The 23,936-nt window shown below is 45.6% G+C and overlaps 1 protein-coding gene across 2 annotated transcripts; it reads left to right on the top strand.

Annotated features, from left to right (window-relative positions):
- Positions 1–2,796: 2,796 nt before the first annotated feature.
- On the top strand, positions 2,797–22,992 carry Adipor1 (adiponectin receptor 1). 2 transcript variants are annotated; one of them, XM_038349361.1, is made up of 8 exons: positions 2,797–2,945; positions 10,172–10,406; positions 13,193–13,309; positions 14,052–14,223; positions 15,903–16,089; positions 18,001–18,188; positions 21,666–21,859; positions 22,153–22,992. In XM_038349361.1, exons 2-8 carry the CDS (start codon positions 10,266–10,268, stop codon positions 22,279–22,281), a joined length of 1,128 nt encoding a protein of 375 aa, XP_038205289.1. In that variant the 5' UTR covers positions 2,797–2,945; positions 10,172–10,265; the 3' UTR covers positions 22,282–22,992. The 2 variants fall into 2 exon arrangements, with proteins under 2 accessions (XP_038205289.1, XP_038205290.1); XM_038349362.2 differs by lacking the exon at positions 2,797–2,945 and adding an exon at positions 3,198–3,350.
- Positions 22,993–23,936: the final 944 nt, after the last annotated feature.

Raw genomic sequence — 23,936 nt, 5'->3', positions numbered from 1 at the left:
GCCTGAGGACCCTGGAAGGGACGGGCTCCCAGCACAGACTCTCCTAGGTGTTTTACAGAGCTTCTGAGGAGTTGTGCCGAGTGTGGAAATGTGAGCTGCCACCAGACCCAGGGCTTATTCCTGCAGCTGTTCTGCAAAGCCAGAGTCCAAGTCCTCCCTGGAGGCTTTAGAGACGGGGGAGGGGAGGGAACACAGTTAGAGGGGACTTTTAGAGTGTGGATAGCCTTCCTAGAGGTCCTTTAATTTGGTCAGTCTTCCCCTCTTCCTGTGGGCCTGCCTTCACGCTGTTTATCCTTCAGAGTGCCCGGCATACAAAACAAAGTATTGTCTTTCCATTTGGAAGGGACATCTGCCCCTTTAAAAGTAACCTGACATCACCAGCTCTGAACAGATTTGGTGACTGGACAGAGTTGGCCTCTCTCAGGCCCATCAGTCCTAAATAGCCGTCTATGCTTGAGAACTCAAGATTCAGTCTCCTCACTTCCCCCAGGATAGGACTAAGGCAGCACTGTGGCTTTGTTGTTAGTCTCATTGGGAGAAAACAATGGCTGGGATTCAGGTAGGAAGGTCAATTTGGTTTTTTGGGTTTTTTTTTTTTCCGTTTTATTTGGTATGTGTGGGTGTTTGCCTGTATGCATGTCTATGCACCGCATGCATGCAGTACCCAAGAATGCTAGAAGACAGCATCATAGATCCCATGGAACTGGAGTTACAGACGTTGAGAACTGTGGTTGCTTGGAATTGAACCCAGGTTCCTCTGGGAGAGCAGTCATTGATCTTAATGGCTGAGCCATCTCTCCAGTCTCTCAACATTGTTTTTCTGTGTGGAACTGGGTGCCTGTCTCTGAGGCTACTGGTAGAAGATTTATGAGACCCTCAGAATTCACACACACACACACACACACACACACACACACACACACACACACACACACACTTGCTCACACACCCTAGTGGCAAGAGAACAGATTTCTTTGGTAAATCCTATTGATGTTATTCCATCTAATATAGATTTTTTTTCGTTGTTTTTGAGACAAGGTTTCTCTGTAGCTTTGGTGCCTGTCCTGGAACTAGTTCTTGTAGACTAGACTGGCCTCAAGCTCACAGAGATCCGCCTGCCTCTGCCTTTTGAGTGCTGGGATTAAATGTGTGTGCGACCACCACCTGGTTTCCATCTACTATATCTTGATTAGATAGTATGTATGCGCCACTGTTCTGTGAGCTACCCTCACCTTCGGAAAGGAAATTCTGCTTAGGATGGTCAACCTTAGTGAAGCAGCCCAGCAAAGAGCTTCCTGCATGGAAGCTTACTAGTCCTTGTTTTGCACAGAAATGACTGCAAACATTTATTAAGGACCCATTAGGGGAGCACTCAAAGTATCCTGAGGTTTCAGCCATGACCCAAAATAACTGGTGGTAGATTTTTCTCCCCCAAACTCCTCCAAGTCTAAACAGACAAGTGGCAAATCATCTCAACACCAGAGTGATCAACACTACTGCAGAAGAATAGGGTCCACATAGGAAGGAGCAGAGAAAGAGTCAGAGGAGGAAGAATTCACATCTTGTTGTAACAGACATGTACCAGGTGCCATGTTAAGAATTCTGCCTACATTGCCACAATATAATCCTTATGCTAATCCTGTGAGTTGAAGATTAAAGATTTGTTAAAGGAAATACAGCCGGTCAGTAGATGCAGAGCCTGAAACTGAATTTGGGATTATCTTGCCACCAAAGCCAAACCTAGAACTGAGCATGTAAACTTGCTTGGATCTTTTGGAAGATGGTGAGGGAAGGGCGGTCCATAGAAGGATCCGGTACAAAAGCCAGAGTGAAAGAGAAGCCTGGCTAAGGAAAGGAAACGGGGTGTGTACGTGAACCCGAGCCCATGCTTTAAACCAGACAAAATCGACTTCACTCTCCTGGGACAATCCACCTAGCATCCATAACCTTTCCTTTCCCAGCATCTAGAACCGTATAGAGGTGCATCATTCTTTGGAGTGAAGGAAAATGGACAGTTCCTAAATTCTATGTTGTTTACTTGCGCAGAGAATCCACACACCCTATCCTTGTTTTTCCAGGTGTGCCCTCTGGGTCACATGGGAACATGGTTGGAGCTGAAAATGGTCAAGCTAGGCTTGTCTGAAACAACTTCTCCCCTTTCTGAGAAATAACAGGAACCAAACTCAAACCCAGCTGAATGCCATACTTATGGTGGTTATATTCCATAAATAATATACAGAAGGAAAGAGAGGGAGGGATTAGGAAATGGATATAAAAATGAAGAGTTTCGGGGGCTGTGTATGGTGGCGCACGTTTGTAATCCCAGCATTTGAGAGTCTGAGACAGGAGGATTGCTATGAGTACGAGCCCAACCTGGGTGGCAGAATTAAATCTTTTCTTAAAACAAAACAAAAATAAAGTGTTTCGGTGCTAGAGATGTAGTTTCAATGGTACAGGGCTTGCTCAGAGATTCAATTCCTAACACCGAGGGAAGAAAAAAAAAAGTGTTCCGAGCTGAAAAGTCAGGAAGTAGGGTGGGAATTCACCATTCTTCCCAAGGGTCCGCTCTAATTCTCCCGGCTCCCTTTTCCGTCACGCGCCCAGTGTGTGTGTGGTCGGAGAAGAAGCTTTGTGCGGTTGGCCAATGTGAGTCCAAGCGGCGACAGCCCGGGCGAGCTATTGTTAGAACAGAGGCAGAGGCGGGGGCAAGGTGCGCGGGAGCGCGCGGGTGATTGGCAACGCGCAGGAATGTCTGGATCGGAGGGGCGAGGTAGCGCCGGGAAGGTGACGCGCGGCTACGGAGGTGACGCAGTTGAGGTCGCGCGGCCCTTCCGGCGCGGGCAGGGCGCTGAGGATCGGGCGCGCCCCCTCGGCCACAGGCCACCTCCAACGCCGCGGATGTAGCGCCCGGGCCCGCGGCCCCAAGCAGAGCAGCCAGCCAGGCCGTAAGTGTCCCGCGGGTGGGCGGGGCGCGGGCCCTCCAGGCTCTGGAGCGGACTGCCCGGGAGGTGGCCCGCCCCTGGATCTTGCTCACCGCCCGGCCCTCCGTCAAGTCCGCGGTAAACATGTCCGGCCCCTCCCACCGCGCGGCCGCCTCCGTTCGGGGGGCTGCTCGCCGCGGTCGGAGCCCAGCAGTCCCGGAGGGCTGCATTCGCAGCCGCGCGGGAGACGGCCGCCGCGTTCCAACCCTGCTGGCGACCCCCGGAGTTGAGCCTGCGAGTTGGGTGCGGGAGCGCCGCCCCGGGTGGTCGGGAACCCTAAGGCCCCACCGCCATCCGCAGGTCAAACGTGACGGGGATCCCTCCTGGATAGGGTTGGAGGGAGGTTGATGAACAGTCGACAGGCCTAAGGTAATACTCAGCTAGAATGTAAACAGATGCTGAGAGTGTTGGGAAAGAACCAGATTTCATCTCAGAAATCTAGGGTTGATAGATGGTTTTTTTGTTTGAGAATTTGGGTCTTCTAGTACTTGCTTTTAAGAAAATAAAGTGGCTGTCCCTCGGTTTCTGGTGCTACGTGGTGAAGAAGAAGCTGGACGAATTTCCGTTTACATAGTTTCGGATGTCAGCGAGCACTAAGAGGCCATGGGATACTGATATATTAATCAGATTATTTCCCTCGAGTATTTAGCAGACGGCCAAAGAACCCAGCAATTGCAGTGCCGTGGTAAATCAAACGAAGATAGGAATGGGTGATTCTTTTTCCTAACCAAAGTGGTGTTGGGATGTGTTTACTGCCTTTGCCTTCTCATAGTGCTGGGCAGACGGTGATGGTGCATCCGCTCTTCCTGGGGTTTACAGCAGCACTTTGCTGCAGGCATTTGGATAGCATGGCGCTGAATAGATTGCAATGTCAGGGTTCCCGGCTTCCAGCCACTACATTTCTTTATTCAGAAGTTGGTTTCTGTGTTCTATTTAGTGATGGGTCCTGGAGAAAGCAGTCTTAAAATGCTGGTGTTATCTGTGAAGCATTGGACTTTGGTGTGGACCCTTCACAAAGCTGCTCCTACTTGCAGAGTAGAATCTCAGGTTGTGTTCACAGGAGCCCAGAAATCACACGATTCCTGAGGAAGAAGTAAATAAGTGACTACTAGCTGCATGTCAGAGAGAATCCCTAGGAAGCAGCCTTGAGCTAATAGGCCCCCCACTGCCTGGTGACATAGTATGGGCCACCATTCAATAGGATGTTAGGCTAACTTTTGTCTCTTTGGGGTGACTCGGTTTGTTTTTCTAAGACTCCCTGATGGAAAAATGGATTATTCACTGCTCTGGTGCCATGCTTCTTCACGTCCTCGTTAGATTACTGTGCCTTCCTGGAATGCCCTGCTACTATCTGTACCTATCAAATCTTAAACTACTTCTACAAAGCTTTCCTTCATCATTTCAACTAAAGTGATGCTTCTCAGCTTCTCCAGCACTTGTTAGCTTTATAGTGATGCTATTAGAAAATTATTTGATTAACACCCCCCCCTCTTTTAGGAGTGGTTCGAGACGCCCTGGCTGTCCTGGAACTCTCTTTGTAGACCAGGCTGGCCTCAGTCTCTAACTCACAAGAGATCCACCTGCCTCTGCCTCCTGGATGCTGGGATCATAGGCGTGTGCTACTATGCCCGTCTAATTTTTTTTAATTTAAAAAATGTTATGTGTACAACTGTTTGGTCTGCATGTATGTGTGTGCACCGTGTGCATGCCTGGTGCCCACAGAAGATGAATCGGATCCCTCAGAACTGAGCCAGCATGCGAATGCTGGGTATAATCCAGGGTCTTCTGGAAAGCAACAAGTGCCGTTAACCACCGAGCCGACTCTAACTTGGCTTACAACACGGTAACCTCCCTTAGAGGCGGTCAGCAACCATTCCAAGTTTGTTACTCTGCTTCGCCTTCTCTCTGTTGCCAGAACTGTGCATTCTGGAGACTAAAGGATCGAACTTAGCCTTTGCTGTAGGCCAGTGAGTAGTTCTTCCTGCTTCTGTAGGAAGGAGTGTAAAGCTGGGCTGGAACTCTCTGGCACAGCCCTGCTGCACTATCCGCCCATCTACTTGTCACTCCCAGGAGCTGTGTCATCTTCATATCTAGGAGCTTTATTAAGTAACATGTTTTTCTTGTCTGGTGCTGGTTCTCATCAAACTTGTTACATTTTGTCCTTAATGTCCCTTTGTCCCCAATCTGCTCATCAGATTACCATGCTGAACTTGGTCCCATTTTTTGCTGCTCAGAAATGTTGGGGGTGTGACTAATGTTTATGAAGTTTGTAGGCAGTCTTGAATTGCAGAGATCTTGAGATACTCTCTAGTCAAACCAGTTCCAGGTGATGAGTGGTAGCAAGTGCCAACCAGTTTTCCTTGTGCTTCAGTGGGTTTTTAGGGGTGCACTGTTTAAAAGTGAATTTGGGGGTGCACAGGTTGGAGTGCTTGCTATCTTGTGTAACTGTATTGACCAAATACTTGGAATGTGCTTGATTCTAAAACAGCAGCTGGCAGAGCATGGGTACATATCCGTAAGTAATCCCAACATCTGGGAGGCTGAGGCAGGAGGATTGCCAGCGTTTCTAGACCTAGACTCTAGTTTACATAGGATATCCCAAGCCAGCCAGGATTGCTTAGCAAGACCCTGTCTCAAAAGAGTTGGGTTTGTGACATGAAAATCCCCCGACTGGTCCTCCTGTTCCTCCTCCTTTTGGTGGAGCCGGATTTAGGAAAGTTTACCTATCTCTGAGATTTGAAAGACCTGTTTTCTTCCGTTGGGGTAGCTTTAACTGGCAGAGCTACAGAGGAAGTTAGATTGTGACTTGCTTCCCCTTCGGATTCTGAGTCAGTGACACTTGGCATCAAATGAAGAGCTAAGGCCCCATACTGTGGTTGGTAATGCCAAGCATTGGCCTTTGCCTTGACTCATTTCTCCCCAGTAGAGCTATGATACTAACCTTCCTAACAAAGGCGACTTAGAGGAGAAATGGGTCTCTGGTTGGACTGCTAGACTGGTCTTTCCTTATAAGGGTGAGAATCAAGCTTCGTAGACAGACTCCAACTTACCTTCATACTCTCTAAGAGTCTAGAACCTTAGGTCAAATCTCCTGGACTCCCTGAGCCTTTGGCTGCAGGAAAAGTGTGTGTCATAGCTTAGAAAACTTGGAAATTGCCTTCAGAGAATTATCGTCAAATCTCTAAGGGAAACTCTCCAGCTAATTGGCCGGTGATTAAAACTCAACTTTTTCTCCCAAGTTTGGTGCAGGATTATCCTATTTGTAGGAGCACAAGTGCCTCTCCTCCGCAGCTTTATTCTATAATAGCTTACATTTATCCAGTTGGGAAGCTTAGTGGTAAAGTTTATTAGCTGGAGTTGAAGAAATCCCAACAAAAATGCACTCTTGAGTTTGGCTCAGTTGTAATTTGCTGCGTTGGGTGTGGCCCATTTGAGAGGAAAGGTGTTTCCTCTAAAATGCAAAGGACATAGAGTGCAGGCAGAAAGTTGAACTGCATCTTGGTTCTCCTAAGTCTCCTGGAATCAGTCTTAGCACCTTAGGGGTTTGTGTTGAATTTAAATTAACAGACTAAGACGCTTCTAATTCCCTGTTGTTGGTGACTGGTCCACCATACAGCAGTGTTGTTTTCAGGCCTAGTGTTACTGCTCTTTTTTCTTGCCAGACCTCAGATCCCTCTCTTCCTTTCCTGCCTCTATGTTGCTACAGTTTAGAAGACCAAACTGGACAATGGACTTTTCTCACTATGCTGACATGATCTCCATTGACCTCCATTGTATGTACATTAATGCATGATGATATATTTTGTATGATGAGTTGTGGCTGAGGGTTTCGTGAGTTTACTGGGATGGCTGTCAGGTTTCAAGACTAAGAAAATGGGAGGGGCTAGTGACAGAGGAGCTGGACAGGATCAGTAGAATCAAGTGATTTGAAACGAAAAGATAATAACATTTTGTCCAAAGGATTTGAAGTCACAAAACTTTTCATGGTCAATTAAAGAAACTAGTAAAACCACCAAGTTGGATTCTGTTTCTGATCTTTGGACTTTTACTGTACAACTTAAAGTTTGTATTATCCTTGTGCCTCTTGTAGAAAATTTAAACAGCACTCAACTGAGTTAAGTGTGTGGCCATTCTGTTTAAAGAGTTCTTTTCTTGCATTGTTCTCGAGCAGTGAGATCATGTCACTCACTTAATGTGGACATGTCACAAATTAACGTAAGCCATCTGATTATACCAAAGACAGTGATATAACTTGTTCAATTTCTGTTTTACACAGGACCTTATCTTACTAAATAAGTTGTTAAGTATTCAGTAAATGAGAAGGCTTACTCTGGGGAAGAGGATGAGAGGAAGCCAGCCCCACAGTAGAGAAAAAAAGGCACAAATCTTGACCAGTGGTTTGATGGTAAAGCACATGTTGGCTGGCTGTATTGTATCCTCTTCATTCATTTTGAAATACAGATTCAGACAAAACCTGGATCATTTTAGGACCCATGTATTATTATTGTGTTCCAGAATGTGGGCGCTTTTGTTTTAGTTTCTTCCCTGGTTGCCTGCTGTAACTGGTAGTTTCATGTGCACTGCTTTTCAGAATTCTCAAAGATGACTGAAGCTGTTTGTTGGTTTGTTTGCTACTCAGTGTTTTGAGTTGATCTCTGAGAACTGTTTATTCCATAGGACTTCCTTTTGAAGAAGTATATTTTGAGGTCAGCCGTTAAGATTTCCCAATATTTCTTTTCATGTGAGTTGCTTATCCACTGAGGTTTCCCAGGGGCCTCCAGTTTCCTGTTCCTCTTGAGCTCAAGTGTTGACTGCGATTGTGTGTATGTTGGCAAATGTCTTGTCACAGTCTTGCACACTTTAAGGGGGAGGAACTGGATGTGTTGACATAAAGGTGTGCTATATAGTGAGTTATTGTTTGTGTCTTGCTGGAACTAGATTTGGCTCTTTGAGCTTTGCGTGTGTGTTAAGCATAGGATGATACATGAGTTCGGAGGATGCCTTCACCTGAGGGCAGATTAAAATATTAGTCAGACATCTCCAGAACCAAAAAAGCACGCAGGCAGGCAGGTAGGTACAGACATTTGATAGGGGGAATTAACCCACGTGAGCGTGGAGGTTAACTCTCCAAATAGACCATCTGCAAGCTAGAGAACCAGGGAATGCAGTGGTGTGGTTACCAAATGAAGGCTGAGTGCTGGAGGCTCTGGCTGCTTGTCCCAGAGTCCAAAGGCCAGCCTAGAGTTCTGACTGTCTACAAGAAGCTCCCATCACTTAAAGGAGAACACTTTAAATTTATTTGTTTATTTATTTATCTAAGAGAGTGTAACTGTGTAACTCTGGCTGGCCTGGAACTCTATGTAGACCAGACTGGTCTTGAATTCACCCAGATCCTCCTGCCTCTGCCTCTGCCTCCCGAGTGCTGAATTAAAGGCACCATACCCCTTCAAAAGGTCACTTTTCTTCTGTTTTGTTCTGCTTGGGGGCAGCCAGTTGGATGATGTTCAATTTCAAAGGTGAGAGCAGATCTTCCTTTCTTGGGTCACTAAATCCAATGGCAGTGTCTTTCTAAAACCCAGCATCCCAAAGAATGCTTTGCCAACTGGATGCTTCTTAATCTAGTCGTTGATACCTAAGAATTACCATACCCTACATATACCTAATTATAATCTCTGGGAGGGAGCTGAGATTACTCTTGGGTAAAAACTAATACAGATGCCAGAGATGTTTGTTTATATAGTGAGCTGCCATGGGTGAAGCGGTGTGCCTTTGGGGAATAGCCATGTTTATGTCTCAACATGAAAGAGTCAGGCTCTTAAGTTTAAATTCCTCTCTCATCATACAACCCACTCTGTTTTTTCTGCATTGTCCTGTATTATTATTCTGGCTAGGGCTGTTGCTATGAGTAACAAAGGCCCTTGTCTCTTGAAGAAGGAAGTCTTGGTAATTTACAACAACATAGTAGGAATCTTTGGAAACATTCCTTTCCGTTTTTATATCATTTATATCTCCCTGAAGCCTAATTTGAAAACACTGCAAGTCCAATGCAGAAAATCCTAGGATGTTTGAGAGTTTTCTGAGAAGACTGAATTCTGATTTCCTTAAATGATCTTGAATGCCTGTATCTAGTTTATAAAAAAGTCATTTGAATGGGGCTGAAGTTTATGGGCTCTGGTGATCAGGACACGCTCTTGCAGAGCTGGTGATTAGGTATGTGTGTGGCAGAGGGTGAACTTGGGGTGCCTCCTCATCTTCAGCTTCCTGCTTCCAGGTAAGTCATTGTTTGCTTTTAGAGAAGTGGGCTGAAAGCTTGTTATTAGAGTCTTGAACCCGACTGTAACCTTCAAAACATTAGATTTTGCAGAAGAATCAACCAGTGAGCTTATCCTGAGTATAGCCACGCAAGGCACACTTGTGCAGGTGTATGTAGATAAAGGCCAAAGGAGTTCACTTGGCTTTTAATCTATTACCAAACCTGTGTGAGCTTTTAATAATTGTAGCCAGATGTGTATTTCACATAAAAGAGAAAAAAAGCTAGGCATGGTGGCAAACACCTTTAATCTCAGCACTCCAGAGGCAAGGGTAGGTGGATCTCTGTGTTTGAAACTGGCCTGGTTTACATATCAAGTTCCAGGTTAACTGGAGCTACACAGTGAGGCTGATCTCAAGCCCCCCACCCCGAAAGAAGAAAATGGACTTATTGAGTACATTGCAATGAAACAACCAGTAATGGTTATAGTCTATGGCAAATCTCTATTTTTGTTGTTGATTTCACATCTAGGCCTTTCATGGGGAGAAAGAATTTGAGCAGTGGTGGGCATTTCTTTTCTCATTAAATGGGCACCATTCCTGTGGGAGAGCCTTTTCAGGGTGGGTACCTATTTTGTTATGGTGACAGTTTGGTATAGTAACAATAAAACCTGTGAAGGGAAAGAAAACTAGGTGTTACACTTTTTAATATGTATATAATGAGATAATAAATGTATATGAAATTTTATATATGTATAGATCTGAGATTACCGTTTCTGGTGAAGCATAATATTCTAAAGCAGGCAGTAGATTTCATTTAAACAGTGAGCTAGCCTTTACAATTAGTGTAGGTACGCTGATTAGCTATGTCATATTCAGTGTAGAATTAATTACAAAAATGAATTCCATGCTGTCAACACCTCTCATGTTTGTGTTTGCAGTGTCTACCATCACAGGAAGATCTCTGCCTCCTGGGGCTGAGAGACCCAAACCTTTCCTCAAGCTGAATCTGCAGGGTATTGGGGTACCAGCCAGATGTCTTCCCACAAAGGGCCTGCGGTGGCACAGGGCAATGGGGCTCCTTCTGGTAACAGAGAAACTGACACGGTGGAACTGGCTGAACTGGGACCCCTGCTGGAGGAGAAGGGCAAGCGGGCAACCACCAGCCCAGCAAAGGTAGGCTGTCTTCCAGAGTTGTTGCCTTGCCCAGCACCCTCCTGAGCCTCATCAGCCTATCGTTTAAGATCTCACCTTACTTCCACAATAACCACAGCACCCTGGGAATAGCTCCGAGCAAGCCTTGTTGTGTTTACTTATAGATATTTTTATCTTTTTCACTGTGAACTTTGGGGAGTTAATTTCCCAAAAGAGCACCCAGTACCTTTGTAAACCCAATGTCCAGCAGAACTGAAATAAAATAATCACTAAGTGAACATGAGTCAAGCTTGACTAGTGGAAATTTTTCGGGTAGAAGGATCCTGGAAGTGACCAGTCCAGAGCTGATGGGGAGCCTCCTCATCACATCCCTCTCCTCTTCCTAGTCCTGGAACTCTGTAGACCAAACCGGCCTTGATCTCACAGAGATCCTCCTGCCTCTGTTGTCCAAGTGCTGGGATTAAAGGCGGCGTGCACCACCACTGCCAGATTGTTCCTAATTCTTAGTGTGTCTTCCTTCACATGAACATTCCTGCATCATGAAGGAGGAAAGGGGAATGAGGGGAATGGCTCTACTCCTTCCTCTTTAAATGAGTAAGGAGCTGGGTGGTGGTGGCGCAGGCCTTTAATCCCAGCACTCGGGGGGAGGCGGGGCAGAGGCAAATGGGATCTCTGTGAGTTAGAGGCCAGCCTGATCTACAAAGTGAGTTCCAGGACAGCCAGGGCTACGTAGAGAAACCTTGTCTCAAAAAGCAAACCAGAAAGAAAAAAAAAGAATAAGGGGAAAGACCTTGTGGCCCTCTAGGCAGACCTCAGTCATGTTCTTCATGGAGGGCTGGGACGTGTCTTTTTAGGGGAATCTCCACCCTCTAACCTAGGGGCTTTCTTCCTTAGGAGAAGAGGAAAATGGATGTTGGGGTGAGCAGGCTGTAATCTGCACAGTAGAATCTAAGAGGGATTAGGGTCTTTACATAGGGAAAGTGTGAGGACTTCCCAGAGAGTGAGCAGCCAGACCCCATCTATGTCTCCCTCTCCCTTTCTCACTCCGTTGTTGTTGTTGTTTTTGAGAAAGGGTTTCTCTGTGTCCCTGGCTGTCCTGGAACTTGTTCTGTAGACCAGTCTGGCCTCGAACTCAGAGATCTGCCTGCGTCTGCCTCCTGAGTACTGGTGGACATTTTTTTTTTTTTTTCAAAGGCAGGTACTATCCTGAGAGCCAGGTATGGTAACATATGCTGGTAATTTCAAAATTTGGTAGACTGAAGCAGATGGATTTCAAATTGAGCCTAGCCTGGGCTATATAGACCTTTTCTCAAAAATAGCCTCAGCAACAAAAATTGCTGTGCTTATGCAGGTGTATGGCTCATCCCTTTAATGCTTTAATCCCAGCACTTAGAAGGCAGAGATGGACAATATTTGTGCGCTCCAGGACAGCCTGGTCTACATATTGAGTTCCAGGACAGCTTGGGCTACATAGACCCTGCCTTAAATAAGTAAGTAAGTAAAGTTTGCTGTGTTGGGTGCACTTGTTTGGCCCAGGAATGAGTGGACCAGATCCAAGGCCCCATATGCCTGGGAGTTGCTTTGGGTTCAAAATGGTTGCCACTTTGACTTTTTAAGAAAATATGTATTTTATGTGGGTGTGTGTGTGTTGTACACACACCACATGCATGCAAGAATCTGGGGGCTTGAAGAGGGTATCAGATCCTCTAGAACTGGAGTTCCAGGACTTGTGAGCTGCCGTGTCGGAACTGCACTCTAGTCCTCCGGAAGAGCAGTTAGGTTTTCTAACCACTGAGCCATCTCCCCTTTTCATTTTATTGGTTTTGTTGTTGTTGTTTTATGTAGCTCTTACTGGCCTGGAGCTTACTGATTTACCTTGTAGACTAGACTGGCTGCCGAACCACAGTGATCCTCCTTCCTGTGCTGGGATTCAAAGTATATGCCGTCACAGTTAGCCACAGTTGTCATGAGAGCAACAAATAAGATTGTCAACGTAATCACTAAGGCATCTTTTTTTGTTTTGTTTTGTTTTGAAAGTCAATGAACATAATTGTGTAACTTTCAATCCCAGCTCTTAGGAGGAAAAGGCAGGTGGATCATCCTGGGTTGAGGGGACAACCTGGCCTATATAATGAGTTCCAAGCCAGCCAGGACTACATAGTGAAAGAAACCCTATCAGAGAGAGAGAGAAAGCGGAAGAAAAGGAGGAGAAAGGGGGGGAGGAAAAGGGGGAGGGAGGGAGAAATTAGTAGATTGGAAGATAAGACTTTGGGAAATTAGGGAAAGTTGTGGACCACTTGTCCTCAGAGAATGGGGGCTGGAAGATGCCTCCGTGAGTAAGGGTGCTTGTTGCTAAGCCTGATAAACTGAGTTTGAACGTAAATGGCAGAAGGAAAGAATCAACTCCCTCAGTTGTTTTGAGTTCTGTATGCCTTGACATGTGCACATACACACACACTAAAATAAAAAAATATATTTTAAGAGAACAGATAGATCTAAGGCAACATGTACCTGAAATAATATTTAAGTAATGAGATTAAATTAAGATAAATAAAATCTGGGGCTGGTGCACTAAGCCTGAGTCCTTCCAAGGCCAATCTCTGTCAGTCTTCCTCCTCTGTGCCAGATAGACCTTACACTCCAGTGTTGACAAAGTAAGAGTCTCAGACACTGTCATGTTTGGGAGAGGAAGCCTTGGCTTTACGAAGAGGCTGGGTGGAATGCCGTGAGTTTGAGCTGCTCTGGACCTCCTCAGAAATTGTTCAGGTTCGGAGACGATGTCTAGATTGTGTGTTTGTCGTCCTTAGGCTGAAGAAGAACAGACATGCCCAGTGCCTCAGGAAGAGGAGGAGGAGGTGCGGGTACTAACGCTTCCTCTGCAAGCCCACCATGCCATGGAGAAGATGGAGGAGTTCGTATATAAGGTGCAGCCTAGAGCTGGGAAGGGAAGGGGGAGCAGGCTTGTCTGGGATGGTTCTAACTGGCAAGCTTATCTGGGCTGAAGGACATTTGCTTGATGACCTTAGTCCAGTCCCACAAGTTGTCCTCTGATCTTCACATGTACACTCTTGAACATGTATGCCCTCATACATACATGCAAATTAAATACATTATTAAAAAAAAAGAAAAGAAAGAAAGAATTCCTGCTTTGGCAGATCTCTGTGGGTTCAAGGCCAGACTGGTCTATAAGAGCTAGTTCCAGGACAGGCTCCAAAGCTACAGAGAAACCCTTTCTCAAAAAAACAAAAAACAAACAAAAGAATTCCTGCTTTACAGGATGTAATATTAGCCTGTAAGAACTTAGAATATAAACAGGGACAGAGGAGCAGGAGACCAAGGGACTACTCTCTGGGAGAACATCAGAGGGAGGATTTGTGTTTATAAAAACCATGTCTGTAGTTTCTTTGTTTTCTCCCATTATAATAATTTTGAAAATTCAAGAGGCCTAAAGGGGGTTCACCATAAACTGGTCAAAATATGAATCGGTACCCTGCTAGTAGTGTTTTGTCCATCTTCGGGATCTCCAGGTTTAGGCTTATTTTCTTGTGACGTGGGACCATCGGAAGCCTGAGTGACAGCCTCCTAGAAGTGTTCTTCTGCAGTGTAGGATTCTCAGAAAGCCCGGCCTTCCCTGTGGCCCATCTAAAGATGCCGTGTGTGTTACAGGTCTGGGAGGGGCGCTGGAGAGTCATCCCGTATGACGTGCTTCCCGACTGGCTGAAAGACAATGACTACCTGTTACACGGCCACAGACCACCCATGCCCTCCTTTCGGGCTTGCTTCAAGAGCATCTTCCGCATCCACACAGAAACTGGCAACATCTGGACCCATCTGCTTGGTGAGTAATTTAGATGAGGAAAAAATATCCTATTTTTGTTGACAAGTGCTGTACCACTGAGCGACATTCTCAGCAAGAACTCTAGTCTTAGATTGGTGGTGGTGCACACTGTAGTGGTTTAGAAAATGGCCCCATAGACTCCCAGGAAGTGGCATTGTTAGGTGGTGTGGTTTTGTTGGAGGAAGTGTGTCCCTGGGGGTGGGCTTAGAGGTCTTAGATGTTTAAGCAAGACCCTTTGCCACATTCTCTGCCTGCTGCATGCCTATCCAGATGTAGAACTTTTGGCTCCTTCTCCAGCGCCCTGTCTGCTTGTGTGCTGCCATGTTTACTACCATGGTGATAATAGGCTAAACTTTTGAACTGTAAACCACCCAATTAAACGTTTGCTTTATATGAGTTGCTGTGATCGTGGTGTATCTTCACGGCAATAGAAACCGTAACTAAGAAACAGAATTCACTCTGGTCAGCCTAAACCCCTATGTAAATCAGGCTGGACTCAGACTCACAGCAAGTAAAGCGCTGGGATTACAGCTGTGTGTCTTAGTTGGGTCCTATTGCTATGAGGAGAGAGCATGGCTGCAGCAACTCTTATAAAGGAGACGTTTAATTGGGACTGGCTTACAGTACAGAGGCTTAGTCCATTGTCATCATAGTGGGAAGCACGGCAGCACACAGGCAGACATGGTGCTGGAGAAGGAGCTGAAAGTTCTACATCTGGGTAGGCAGGCAGCAGGAAGAGATTGTGAGCATGACTAGGCCTGGCTTGAGCATCTGAGCCTCCACCAACAAAGCCATACCTACTCAAACAAGCCCACACTGCCTAATAGTGCCATTCCCTGTGAGCCAGTGGGGCCATTTTCTTCCAAACCACTACACCCTGTCTCGGAAAAAAAACAAAAAACCATAAAGGAATTTCAGTATTACGTGCCAAGGAATTCTGTAGTGTTTGTCCATGAGGAGAGAATAAAGTTTCTCTGAATAATTGATATCAGGAGCCTTGCCTTTAAATTACCATTGACCTTAATTGACATTTGATTGCTGATCTTTACAACAGGGTAGAAGGGCCAAATGAAAATGATACTGCATGTTCTATTGGATTCCTGGTAGAACGTTCTTGTGGTGAGAACTCCTATTTCCTAACTTGCCACTGTAAAAACAAAATGCCAGCATTTCACAGAATGGTATTTTCGTGACCTGAGAATGTATGCTAGCTGATAGTATGCCTGGCCTTAAAAAGCCCTGGGTTTGATTCCTAGCACCAAGTACACTGGGCATGGTGGTACATGCCGGTAATCCCAGTACTCGGAGTTGGAGACAGGAAGATGAGAAAGAGCGTCCTTAGCTACATAAGGAGTTGGAGGCCAGCCACGGTTACACAAGACCCTGTCTCAAAGATAAAATGTCTTGCCAGATGGTGGTGGCCTACATCTTTAATCCCAGCACTCGGGAGACAGAGGCAGGTGGATCTGTGCGTTTGAGGATATCCACGGTTACACAGAGAAACCTTGTCTCAAAAAAACCAAAAATATAAAAATGAGCTGTCTTTGTCTGGGCTTGTTTCTCTTGCTGATGGCAGTTCTCGAGGCTGATGCTCCTGTTTACCGATAGACACATCAGCTGTCATGGTGCTGTGTTCCACTTTTCCTCAGGGGTTTGTTTTTCCTTTTTCCCTTGCGCAGGTTTCGTGCTGTTCCTCTTTTTGGGAATCTTGACCATGCTCAGACCAAATATGTACTTCATGGCTCCCCTGCAGGAGAAGGTGGTGTTCGGGATGTTCTTCCTCGGCGCAGTGCTCTGCCTCAGCTTCTCCTGGCTCTTCCACACCGTCTATTGTCACTCAGAGAAAGTCTCGCGGACTTTTTCTAAGTAAGTTGAAAGAGCAGTAGTGAAAACGATGTGTATTGTTGTCACATCTTGTCCCCGTGCTGAGCAGGTACTTGGAGCCTCTGTAACTAACTCTTAATGAATCCCTGTTGTGCCCAAGGAAGTAAGTTTCCTTGTCTGTTGTTATGATAAGCCTCCCCAGCAGATGGAAACCAATCCTGGAATACGTTTTCTACTAAACAGTACTGTATTTTACTGTATTTTGTGAAACTTGAGGTGTCACTGGGTTGCTCTCAAGACCGTATACATAACACTAGCTTATCTTTGGCTCAGCCTGTGGTGTGTGGCAGGCAGTTTGTGCTTCATACTACTAGTGCCTGCCCCCCCCCCCCCCCCCGAAAAGCTTATCTTTGCTGGCCAGGCATTGCTAGACACATCAGATCTGCTGCCTGTCAGGTGCAGTCACTGACCCCAACTCAGCATGGGGTTCTGTTTACTTGAGTAGTGGTTGTTGTTCATGCTTTCTTAGTGATTATTTTGTTTCTCTGAGTAACACCAGGTCAGTGCCAAGCAAGGTGTGATTGCTACTCAGTGAGCTGAGACAGGAGGACCATGTGAGCACAGAAATTTGAGACAAGCCTGAAAAATTTAACTCCTAAAGGAAAAACATGGGTCTGGTAGCTGACATTTTTCATCTCAGCCTCAGGAGGCTAAGGCAGGAAAATGGTGAATTTCAGGTCAGCCGAGGATAGAGAGCAAGACTCACTCCAAAGGATAGTTGGTCAGATGGCTCAGTGGATAAACACACTTGCCACCATAACCCAAGTTCAGTCCTGGGACCCACATGTAGAAAGTTAGAACCAACTCTGGCCTGCATACTCAGACACGCAGATAAATAATTTAAAGGGAAAAGTCAATAAGAACAGGACAGGCAAAAGTATCTTACATCAGCTGAGTGAGGTGGCACATGCCTTTGACCCCAACACTTGGAAGGCAAAGGCAGGTGGATCTCTGTGAGTTTGAGGCCAGCCTGGTCTACAGAGTGAGTTCTAGAACAGTCAGAGCTACTCAGAGAAACCCTGCCTCAAAAAACAAAACAAAACAAAAAAGTATCTTACGCCGAGCATGGTGGCACATAACTGTAATCAGCACTCAGGATGCAGAGGCAGGAGAATGAATGAATGGGAGGCCAGCGTAGGCTACCTAACAACAAAAATCCCCTAATGCTTCTTATCTAAGGGTCAGATTGGGGAAATAACCCAGAGCTCTTCCTGAGTGCAATGCTGGGAACCAGCTGGGCTGTGGCAGAATTTCTAAAAGTGTCTTATGCAGCCCAGGGTGGCCTTAAATTCTCTGTGTAGCCTTGAACTCCCATCCTCTTGCCTCCACCTTTCAAGTGCTAGGATTGCAATTGTGCTCCACAGGCCTGGCTTTCCTAGAGAATTTTTTACTGGAAAGTAAAATGTGTTTAACCTTATGGAATTGGGAACTACAGAGTAAGTTCCAGGCCAGTCAGAGCTACACAAAGAAACCTGGTCTCGAAAAACAAAACAAAATGTAAATTTTATGGAGAATTTCATACTTGTGTATTTTGATTCTATCTATTCCCCCCTCCAGCTTCCTTCCATATTTTCCCCACCCTGTCCCCTCCAAACTTCATGCCTCCCTCCTTCCTTCCTTCCTTCCTTCCTTCCTTCCTTCCTTCCTTCCTTCCTTCCTTCCTTCCTCTTTCTTTCTCTCCCTTCTTCCCTCCCTCCCTCACCCCCTCTCCCCCCCCCTCTGTTTTTTTCAAATGACCTGTTGAGTCCAGTTTAGTTCCCACTGTAGGATTGAGAAGGTTGAGACTGGAGAGGGTCAGTCTGGGTGCAGGTGGAAAACAATTAGCTCTGTAATGAGCCACAGGATTCTTCATCTCCCCCATTCATGTGCGTGGTTTTTGTTCCTTATTCTTAGACTGGACTATTCAGGGATTGCTCTGCTGATCATGGGGAGCTTCGTCCCCTGGCTCTATTACTCCTTCTACTGCTCCCCACAGCCACGGCTCATCTACCTCTCCATCGTCTGTGTCCTGGGCATTTCTGCCATCATTGTGGCACAGTGGGATCGGTTTGCTACTCCTAAGCACCGGCAGACAAGAGCAGGTAAGTACAGCTGGGCTTGGTACTGCATGCCTCTAGTCCAGCATTTCTCAATCTTCCTAATGCTGCAGCCTTTAATACAGTTCCTCATGTGTTGTGACCCCCAACCACAAGATGATTTTTGTTGTGGCCGGGCTATGGTGGCGCACGCCTTTAATTCCAGGATTTGAAAGGCAGGCGAATTTCTATGAGTTCGAGGCCAGCGTGGTCTACAGGGTGAGTTCCAGGACAGGCTCCGAAGCTACAGAGAAACCCTGTCTTGAGAAAAAAAAAGGGGGGGGATGCTTTTTGTTAACTACTTCACAACTGTAATTTTGCTACTGTTATGAAACATAATATAAATATCTGTGTTTCCCAATGGTCTTAGATGACCTATGAGAAAGGAATGCTGAACATCCCCCAAAAGGGTCTCGACCCACAGGTTGAAAAACACTACTCTAATCCCAGTTACTCAAGAAGTTGATGTGGCTGGATCAGAAGTTCAAGGCCAGCTTGATGACCTTGTCTCAAAGTAAAAGATAAAAGGGCTAGAGATGATACTTCCAAGGAAGAGCATTTGCTTCTTGCCTAGTATCTACAAGGCCTAAAATTCAATCCCTAGTACAGAGAGAGGAGGAAAGAAAGAAAGGGGCTGAGCAGGTAGGAAGAATGGTTGTAAAGCTCAGAGGTATTGAACCATGGGTTGAATTAGCCTCCCAGACTGATTTTTGTTTAAAACTTGATAAATGGCATGAGTTTTCAAAGTTCAGTTTTCCATTGATATTTTAGTGCTAATAGGACGGGTTCTCCTACAACTCAACTGGCCAGTTAGCTTCAAGCGTATCTGTTTTGATGCTTTAAAAATATATCAAACATGAGTCCGGCATGGTGGCTCATGCTCTGATTCCCAGCACTTGAGAGGTAGAGGCAGGTTAATCTCTGAGTTCAAGACCAACCTGATCTACAAAGCAAGCCAGGGCTACACAGAGAAACCCTGTCTCGGGGCGGGGGGGGGGGGAGGGGAGATGTGTATTTATGTAGCAAGCATAGTCATTTTAATGACTGAATTCTAAGCACTCAGACAAGGGAATGAAAAATGACATACCCAAGCCAAATGTGGTGATTCATGCCCATAATCCCAGTATTTGGGATGGTGAAACAGGAGGATTTTATATGTTCCTAGGCAGTGTAGGCTATATACAGATCAAGATTCTGACTCACAATAAGCAAGAAAAAAAAAAGAAAGAAAAAAATTGCCAGACAGTAGTGGCGCACACCTTTAACCCCAGCAGTCAGGAGGCAGAGGCAGGCAGATCTCTGTGATTTCGAGGCCAGTCTGGTCTATAAGAGCTAGTTCCAGGACAGGCACCAAAAACTACAGAGAAACCCTGTCTCAAAAAGCAAAAACAAAAACAAACAAACAAAAAATTTATATGCCCTGGGGCATTTTACCAGCAATTGTGAATAAAATACCTTGAGCATAAAGATTAGAAGCAACTAATATAATAGTAACAAGCATTTAGACATCTTCCTTATGTTGACTCACCTAGAGTCTTTCCGTTACTATTAGTTTTCAGAACCCTTAACCTTTTTTTTCTAGTTTATTTTACGTGTAGGGTTCTTTTGTCCACATGTATGTCTATGCGCCACTTGCATGGCTGGTGTCGGTAGAAGTCAGAAGAGGATATTGGATCCCCTACCATGTGGGTACTGGGACATCCTCATCCTCTCAAAGAGCTGCCAGTGCTCTTAACTGCTGAGTCATTTCTCTACAACCACCACCCCTTCCCTCCCTCCCTCCCTCCCTCCCTCCCTCTCCCCCCCTCTCTCTTTTTCTCTCTCTTTCTTTTTCCAGTTTTTCAAGACAGAGTTTCTCTGTAAACCTGGCTGTCCACGAACTCACAGAGATCCACCTGCCTTTGCCCCCACCCCCAAGTCCTGGGATTAAAGGTGTGCACCACCACTGCCCAGCATATGCTGTTTTTCATCTTCAGCCACAAGAAATATTAATTGAGCACCAACTATTTGTTTAAACAAGGGCATCTGCAAAGTAGAGAAGACAGTCCTTGCCCTGGTTCTGTACAGGATGGGGACAGTGCTCATTCTTCATTGTTACTTGTATGTCCTTGTAGCTCCAAGTAGCTGCTCATCTAGAACATACTTCTCTCTACTCAGATGACCTGGTTACTTCAGTCTTTTTAAAAATGGTAATTGTAGCCAAGCGGTGGTGGCGCACGCCTTTAATCCCAGCACTCGGGAGGCAGAGGCAGGCGAATCTCTGAGTTCGAGGCCAGCCTGGTCTACAGAGCACACTGCAGGCCAGTCAGAGCTACACAGAGAATCCCGGTCTCGAAAAAGATAAAACAAATTTTAAAAATGTAAATTTTATTAAGAATTTCATGCTTGTATACAGTGTGTTTTGATTCTATGTATTCTTCCCTCCAGCTTCCTTCCAGACCTTCTCCATCCTGTCCCCCATTCAACTTCACATCCTCTTTTTCCTTTCTTTTTGTTTTTTCAAATGGCCTGTTGAGTCCAGTTAGTTGTGCCCATATGTGCATGAGTATGTGGCCATCCACTGAAGCCTAGACAACTTTCCAGTGGCTGCACCCCTCAAAGAAAAAGCTCACTGCCTTTACCAGTGTCCCTCAGCTGTCACAGCTTCTCTGTGGTGGGGCTTCTGAGCCTCTCTCTCCTGTCCATGCTGAAATTTGACTGGCTTGATCCCGTGCAGGTGTTTTAATGATCCCGATAAAAAATTATTTATTTATGATTATGAGTCTCTGTTAGTGTGTACTTGTGCCCATGCCCATGGAAGCCAGAAGAGAACGTCAAATTTCCTGCAGCTGGAGTTCTGGGCAGTTGTGAGTCACCTACCCTGGGTTCTGGGAACTAAACTGGGAAGTCTCTGGAAGAGCAGCAAACACTATAACACACTGAGCCATCTCTTCATCCCTTCTATGATTTAATGGAAAACCTACTCTTCTGGCTTTGGAGCCTCTGGGTCCTAGCCATCTATGATCCGTACTAAGTCAGCCATCAGATGATTTTTGACAGAACCTTTGTGTGTGAGTACGTGTCTATGTTTTCAAATTTTGTTTTGAGAAGAGATCTCACTAGGTAGCCCTGGTTGGCCCAGAACCCAATATGTAGACCAGGCTGGCCTGGAGCTAAAAGAGATCTTACCTTCCTCTGCCTCTCAAGTTCTGGGATTAAAGGAGTTCACCACCAGCTAGCTACACCCCACCTTACTTATCTTATTTGTATATATGTGTGAGTCTGTCAGCCATGTGTGTGCAGGTGTCCACAGAGGCCAAAAGAGGGCACAGGATCCCCTCAGCCTACAAGAGCTGTCTGCTGACTGTTAGTCCTCTTTGCCAGCATTCCCTAAACTTGTAATATTCATCAGAAAATAGTTTTCATAAATGCATAAATTCCAGATTTGAAGCAGCGCCTTCCATGTAGTGGTTCCTGTTTGACAGTCCTGTCTGTTCTGTTCAGGCGTGTTCCTGGGACTTGGCTTGAGTGGTGTTGTACCCACCATGCACTTTACAATCGCTGAGGGCTTTGTCAAGGCCACCACAGTGGGCCAGATGGGCTGGTTCTTCCTCATGGCTGTGATGTACATCACCGGAGCTGGCCTGTATGCTGCTCGGATTCCTGAGCGCTTCTTTCCTGGAAAATTTGACATATGGGTAAGAAATGACTCTTAGCAGGGCCTGTGATGATGAGTGACTGGCCCAAGGCCAAAGCTCTGAGTAAAAGATGCTGAGAGATTTGGGTCCATGAAGTATTTGACTGTGTGTTGTGTCTGAAGGAAGGAGATAACCTGAATCAACCCTGATGTTTCTCAGATAGTGTTTTTGTAATGTTCTATAGCAGTCATCACTTCTGTGATGTCTGACAGTTTTTAAGGGGAGACCAGAAGAGACAGGCGCTCCTCCCACTCCTCACAGTCCTCAAGGTGGCTCTCTGTTTACTTCCGCAGTTCCAGTCTCATCAGATTTTCCACGTCCTGGTGGTGGCAGCGGCTTTCGTCCACTTCTATGGGGTCTCCAACCTTCAGGAATTCCGTTACGGCCTGGAAGGTGGCTGTACCGACGACTCCCTTCTCTGAACCTTCCCACCGAGGGTGGAGGAGGAACTTCCCAAGTGCTTTTAAAAATAACTTCTTTGCTGAAGTAAGAGGGAGAGTCTGAGTTGTCTGTTTCTAGAAGAAACCTTAGAGAATTGAGTACCAGTCAGCTTCAGCTCACTGTCACAGCCACCGGGCAATAAACCTCCCCTTTCTATCCCCTGGCTGGGAGCCACCTCCTCAGCAGCCACCTCAGCAAGGACTGCTAGTCCTTCAAAGATAGGACTATGAAGCTCATGTTGAGATTTCACCCATTCCTCCAGCCATTTTGGGGAAAAAAATATGAACTGGGATTCTTCAGAAATTATGTTTTGCTTTTTCTTGAAGAAAATATCCCTCCCTTACCCCTATCCTTACTTTGTAACCTGGCTGATAACAGGCCATCCATTTTTGTAGCACACTTTTCAAAAACAATTATAACCTGGTCCCGTCTTTCTAGGGCCTAGATCTGCTTATATGGCAGGACAAACAAAGCCAACACCTTGATGTAGCCCGGCTAATCATGGAAGTATGTCCAGGCTTCAAATAACTTGAGTTTAAAGCCTTTTTTTTTTTTTCTTGGCAGAGTAATGTAAAATTAAAATGGGGAAGATATTTAATATTTAATACTAAGCTTTAAAAAGAAACCTGCTATCATTGCTATGTACCTTGACTCAAAAAGACTATTATGATAATAAAAGAAAGTACAGACAACGCTTGGCATTCAAAGAGTTAACGTGTATTGTCTCAACTGCTTGCTCACAACTCCAGAGAATTGAAGCTTGAGATGACTCCAGGTTCTACTGAGACACAAATCTGAATCATCCTGACAGTCAGACTCTGTGGTCAGTGAATAAGCACAATTCAGTTCCAGCTTCTGATCTCTAGTACAGTAGCACCACCCAGACATCCGGTTAGGAACACTGCTGGGCTGGCTGGAGGTGCCCCGCTAGAGAATAGCTCAGTCAGTTCAATGTTTGACATATAAAGCTAGGGAAGGGTGGAATGCTCTTGTAATCCCAGAACTGAGGAGACAGATTGGTAGATCACTGCCCGCACCTCCCAGCCAACCTAACTTTCTTAGTACTTCCAAGCTAGAGAACCTGTCTTAAAAAAAAAAAAAAGTGGACCGTGGTTGAAGATCAACTCCTGAGATGTCATTTGGCCTGCATGTCTGTACTCCCTCACACATACCCCACCCTCAAAAGCCCGCTGTATTTGATGTGATTGTCTCACCAAAGGGTAATTTATTTTCTTTGATACCTTTGTGAATTCTACTGAACCTGATTAAGAGGCTCTGTTCATTGTGTGGTGTAAGCTGGTGGTAATTCTCAGCAAATGAGCAGCCAACAGAGCCGTGAGTTACAGTGTGTTCATGTGAAAGTTGGTACAACTGAGGACGAGTCATTTTTTGAAATAAACAATTTAGCCAGGCATGGTAATAAAAGGTAATACCTTTAATCCCAGCACACCAGAGGCAGGAGGATCTTTGTGAGTTTCAGGACAGCTAAGATTACATAACTTCTGTCTCCAAAACAAAACAAACAAAAATAGAAAAACAATTCACGTAGACCAAAAAACAAAATGTTTCTTAGTTTCAAGTGGTAATCCAGGAGATAGAAATTAAAACCAAAAGGACAAGGGGGACATGGTGATGT

The sequence above is a fragment of the Arvicola amphibius genome, chromosome 12 (assembly GCF_903992535.2).
Source record: "Arvicola amphibius chromosome 12, mArvAmp1.2, whole genome shotgun sequence".
Taxonomy (NCBI): Eukaryota; Metazoa; Chordata; class Mammalia; order Rodentia; family Cricetidae; genus Arvicola; species Arvicola amphibius.
Note: the sequence above shows the minus strand (reverse complement) of the source record. Positions and strands in the feature narration are given on the sequence as shown.

What these genes read in the sequence shown, in the direction of transcription:
- Adipor1 (XM_038349361.1), top strand. Translation starts at nt 10,266, where the DNA reads ATGTCTTCCCACAAAGGGCCTGCGGTGGCACAGGGCAATGGGGCTCCT. An exon ending in TGGAGGAGTTCGTATATAAG is followed by an intron (nt 13,310 to 14,051) that starts GTGCAGCCTAGA and finishes TGTGTGTTACAG; the next exon opens with GTCTGGGAGGGGCGCTGGAG. An exon ending in GTCTCGCGGACTTTTTCTAA is followed by an intron (nt 16,090 to 18,000) that starts GTAAGTTGAAAG and finishes CCTTATTCTTAG; the next exon opens with ACTGGACTATTCAGGGATTG.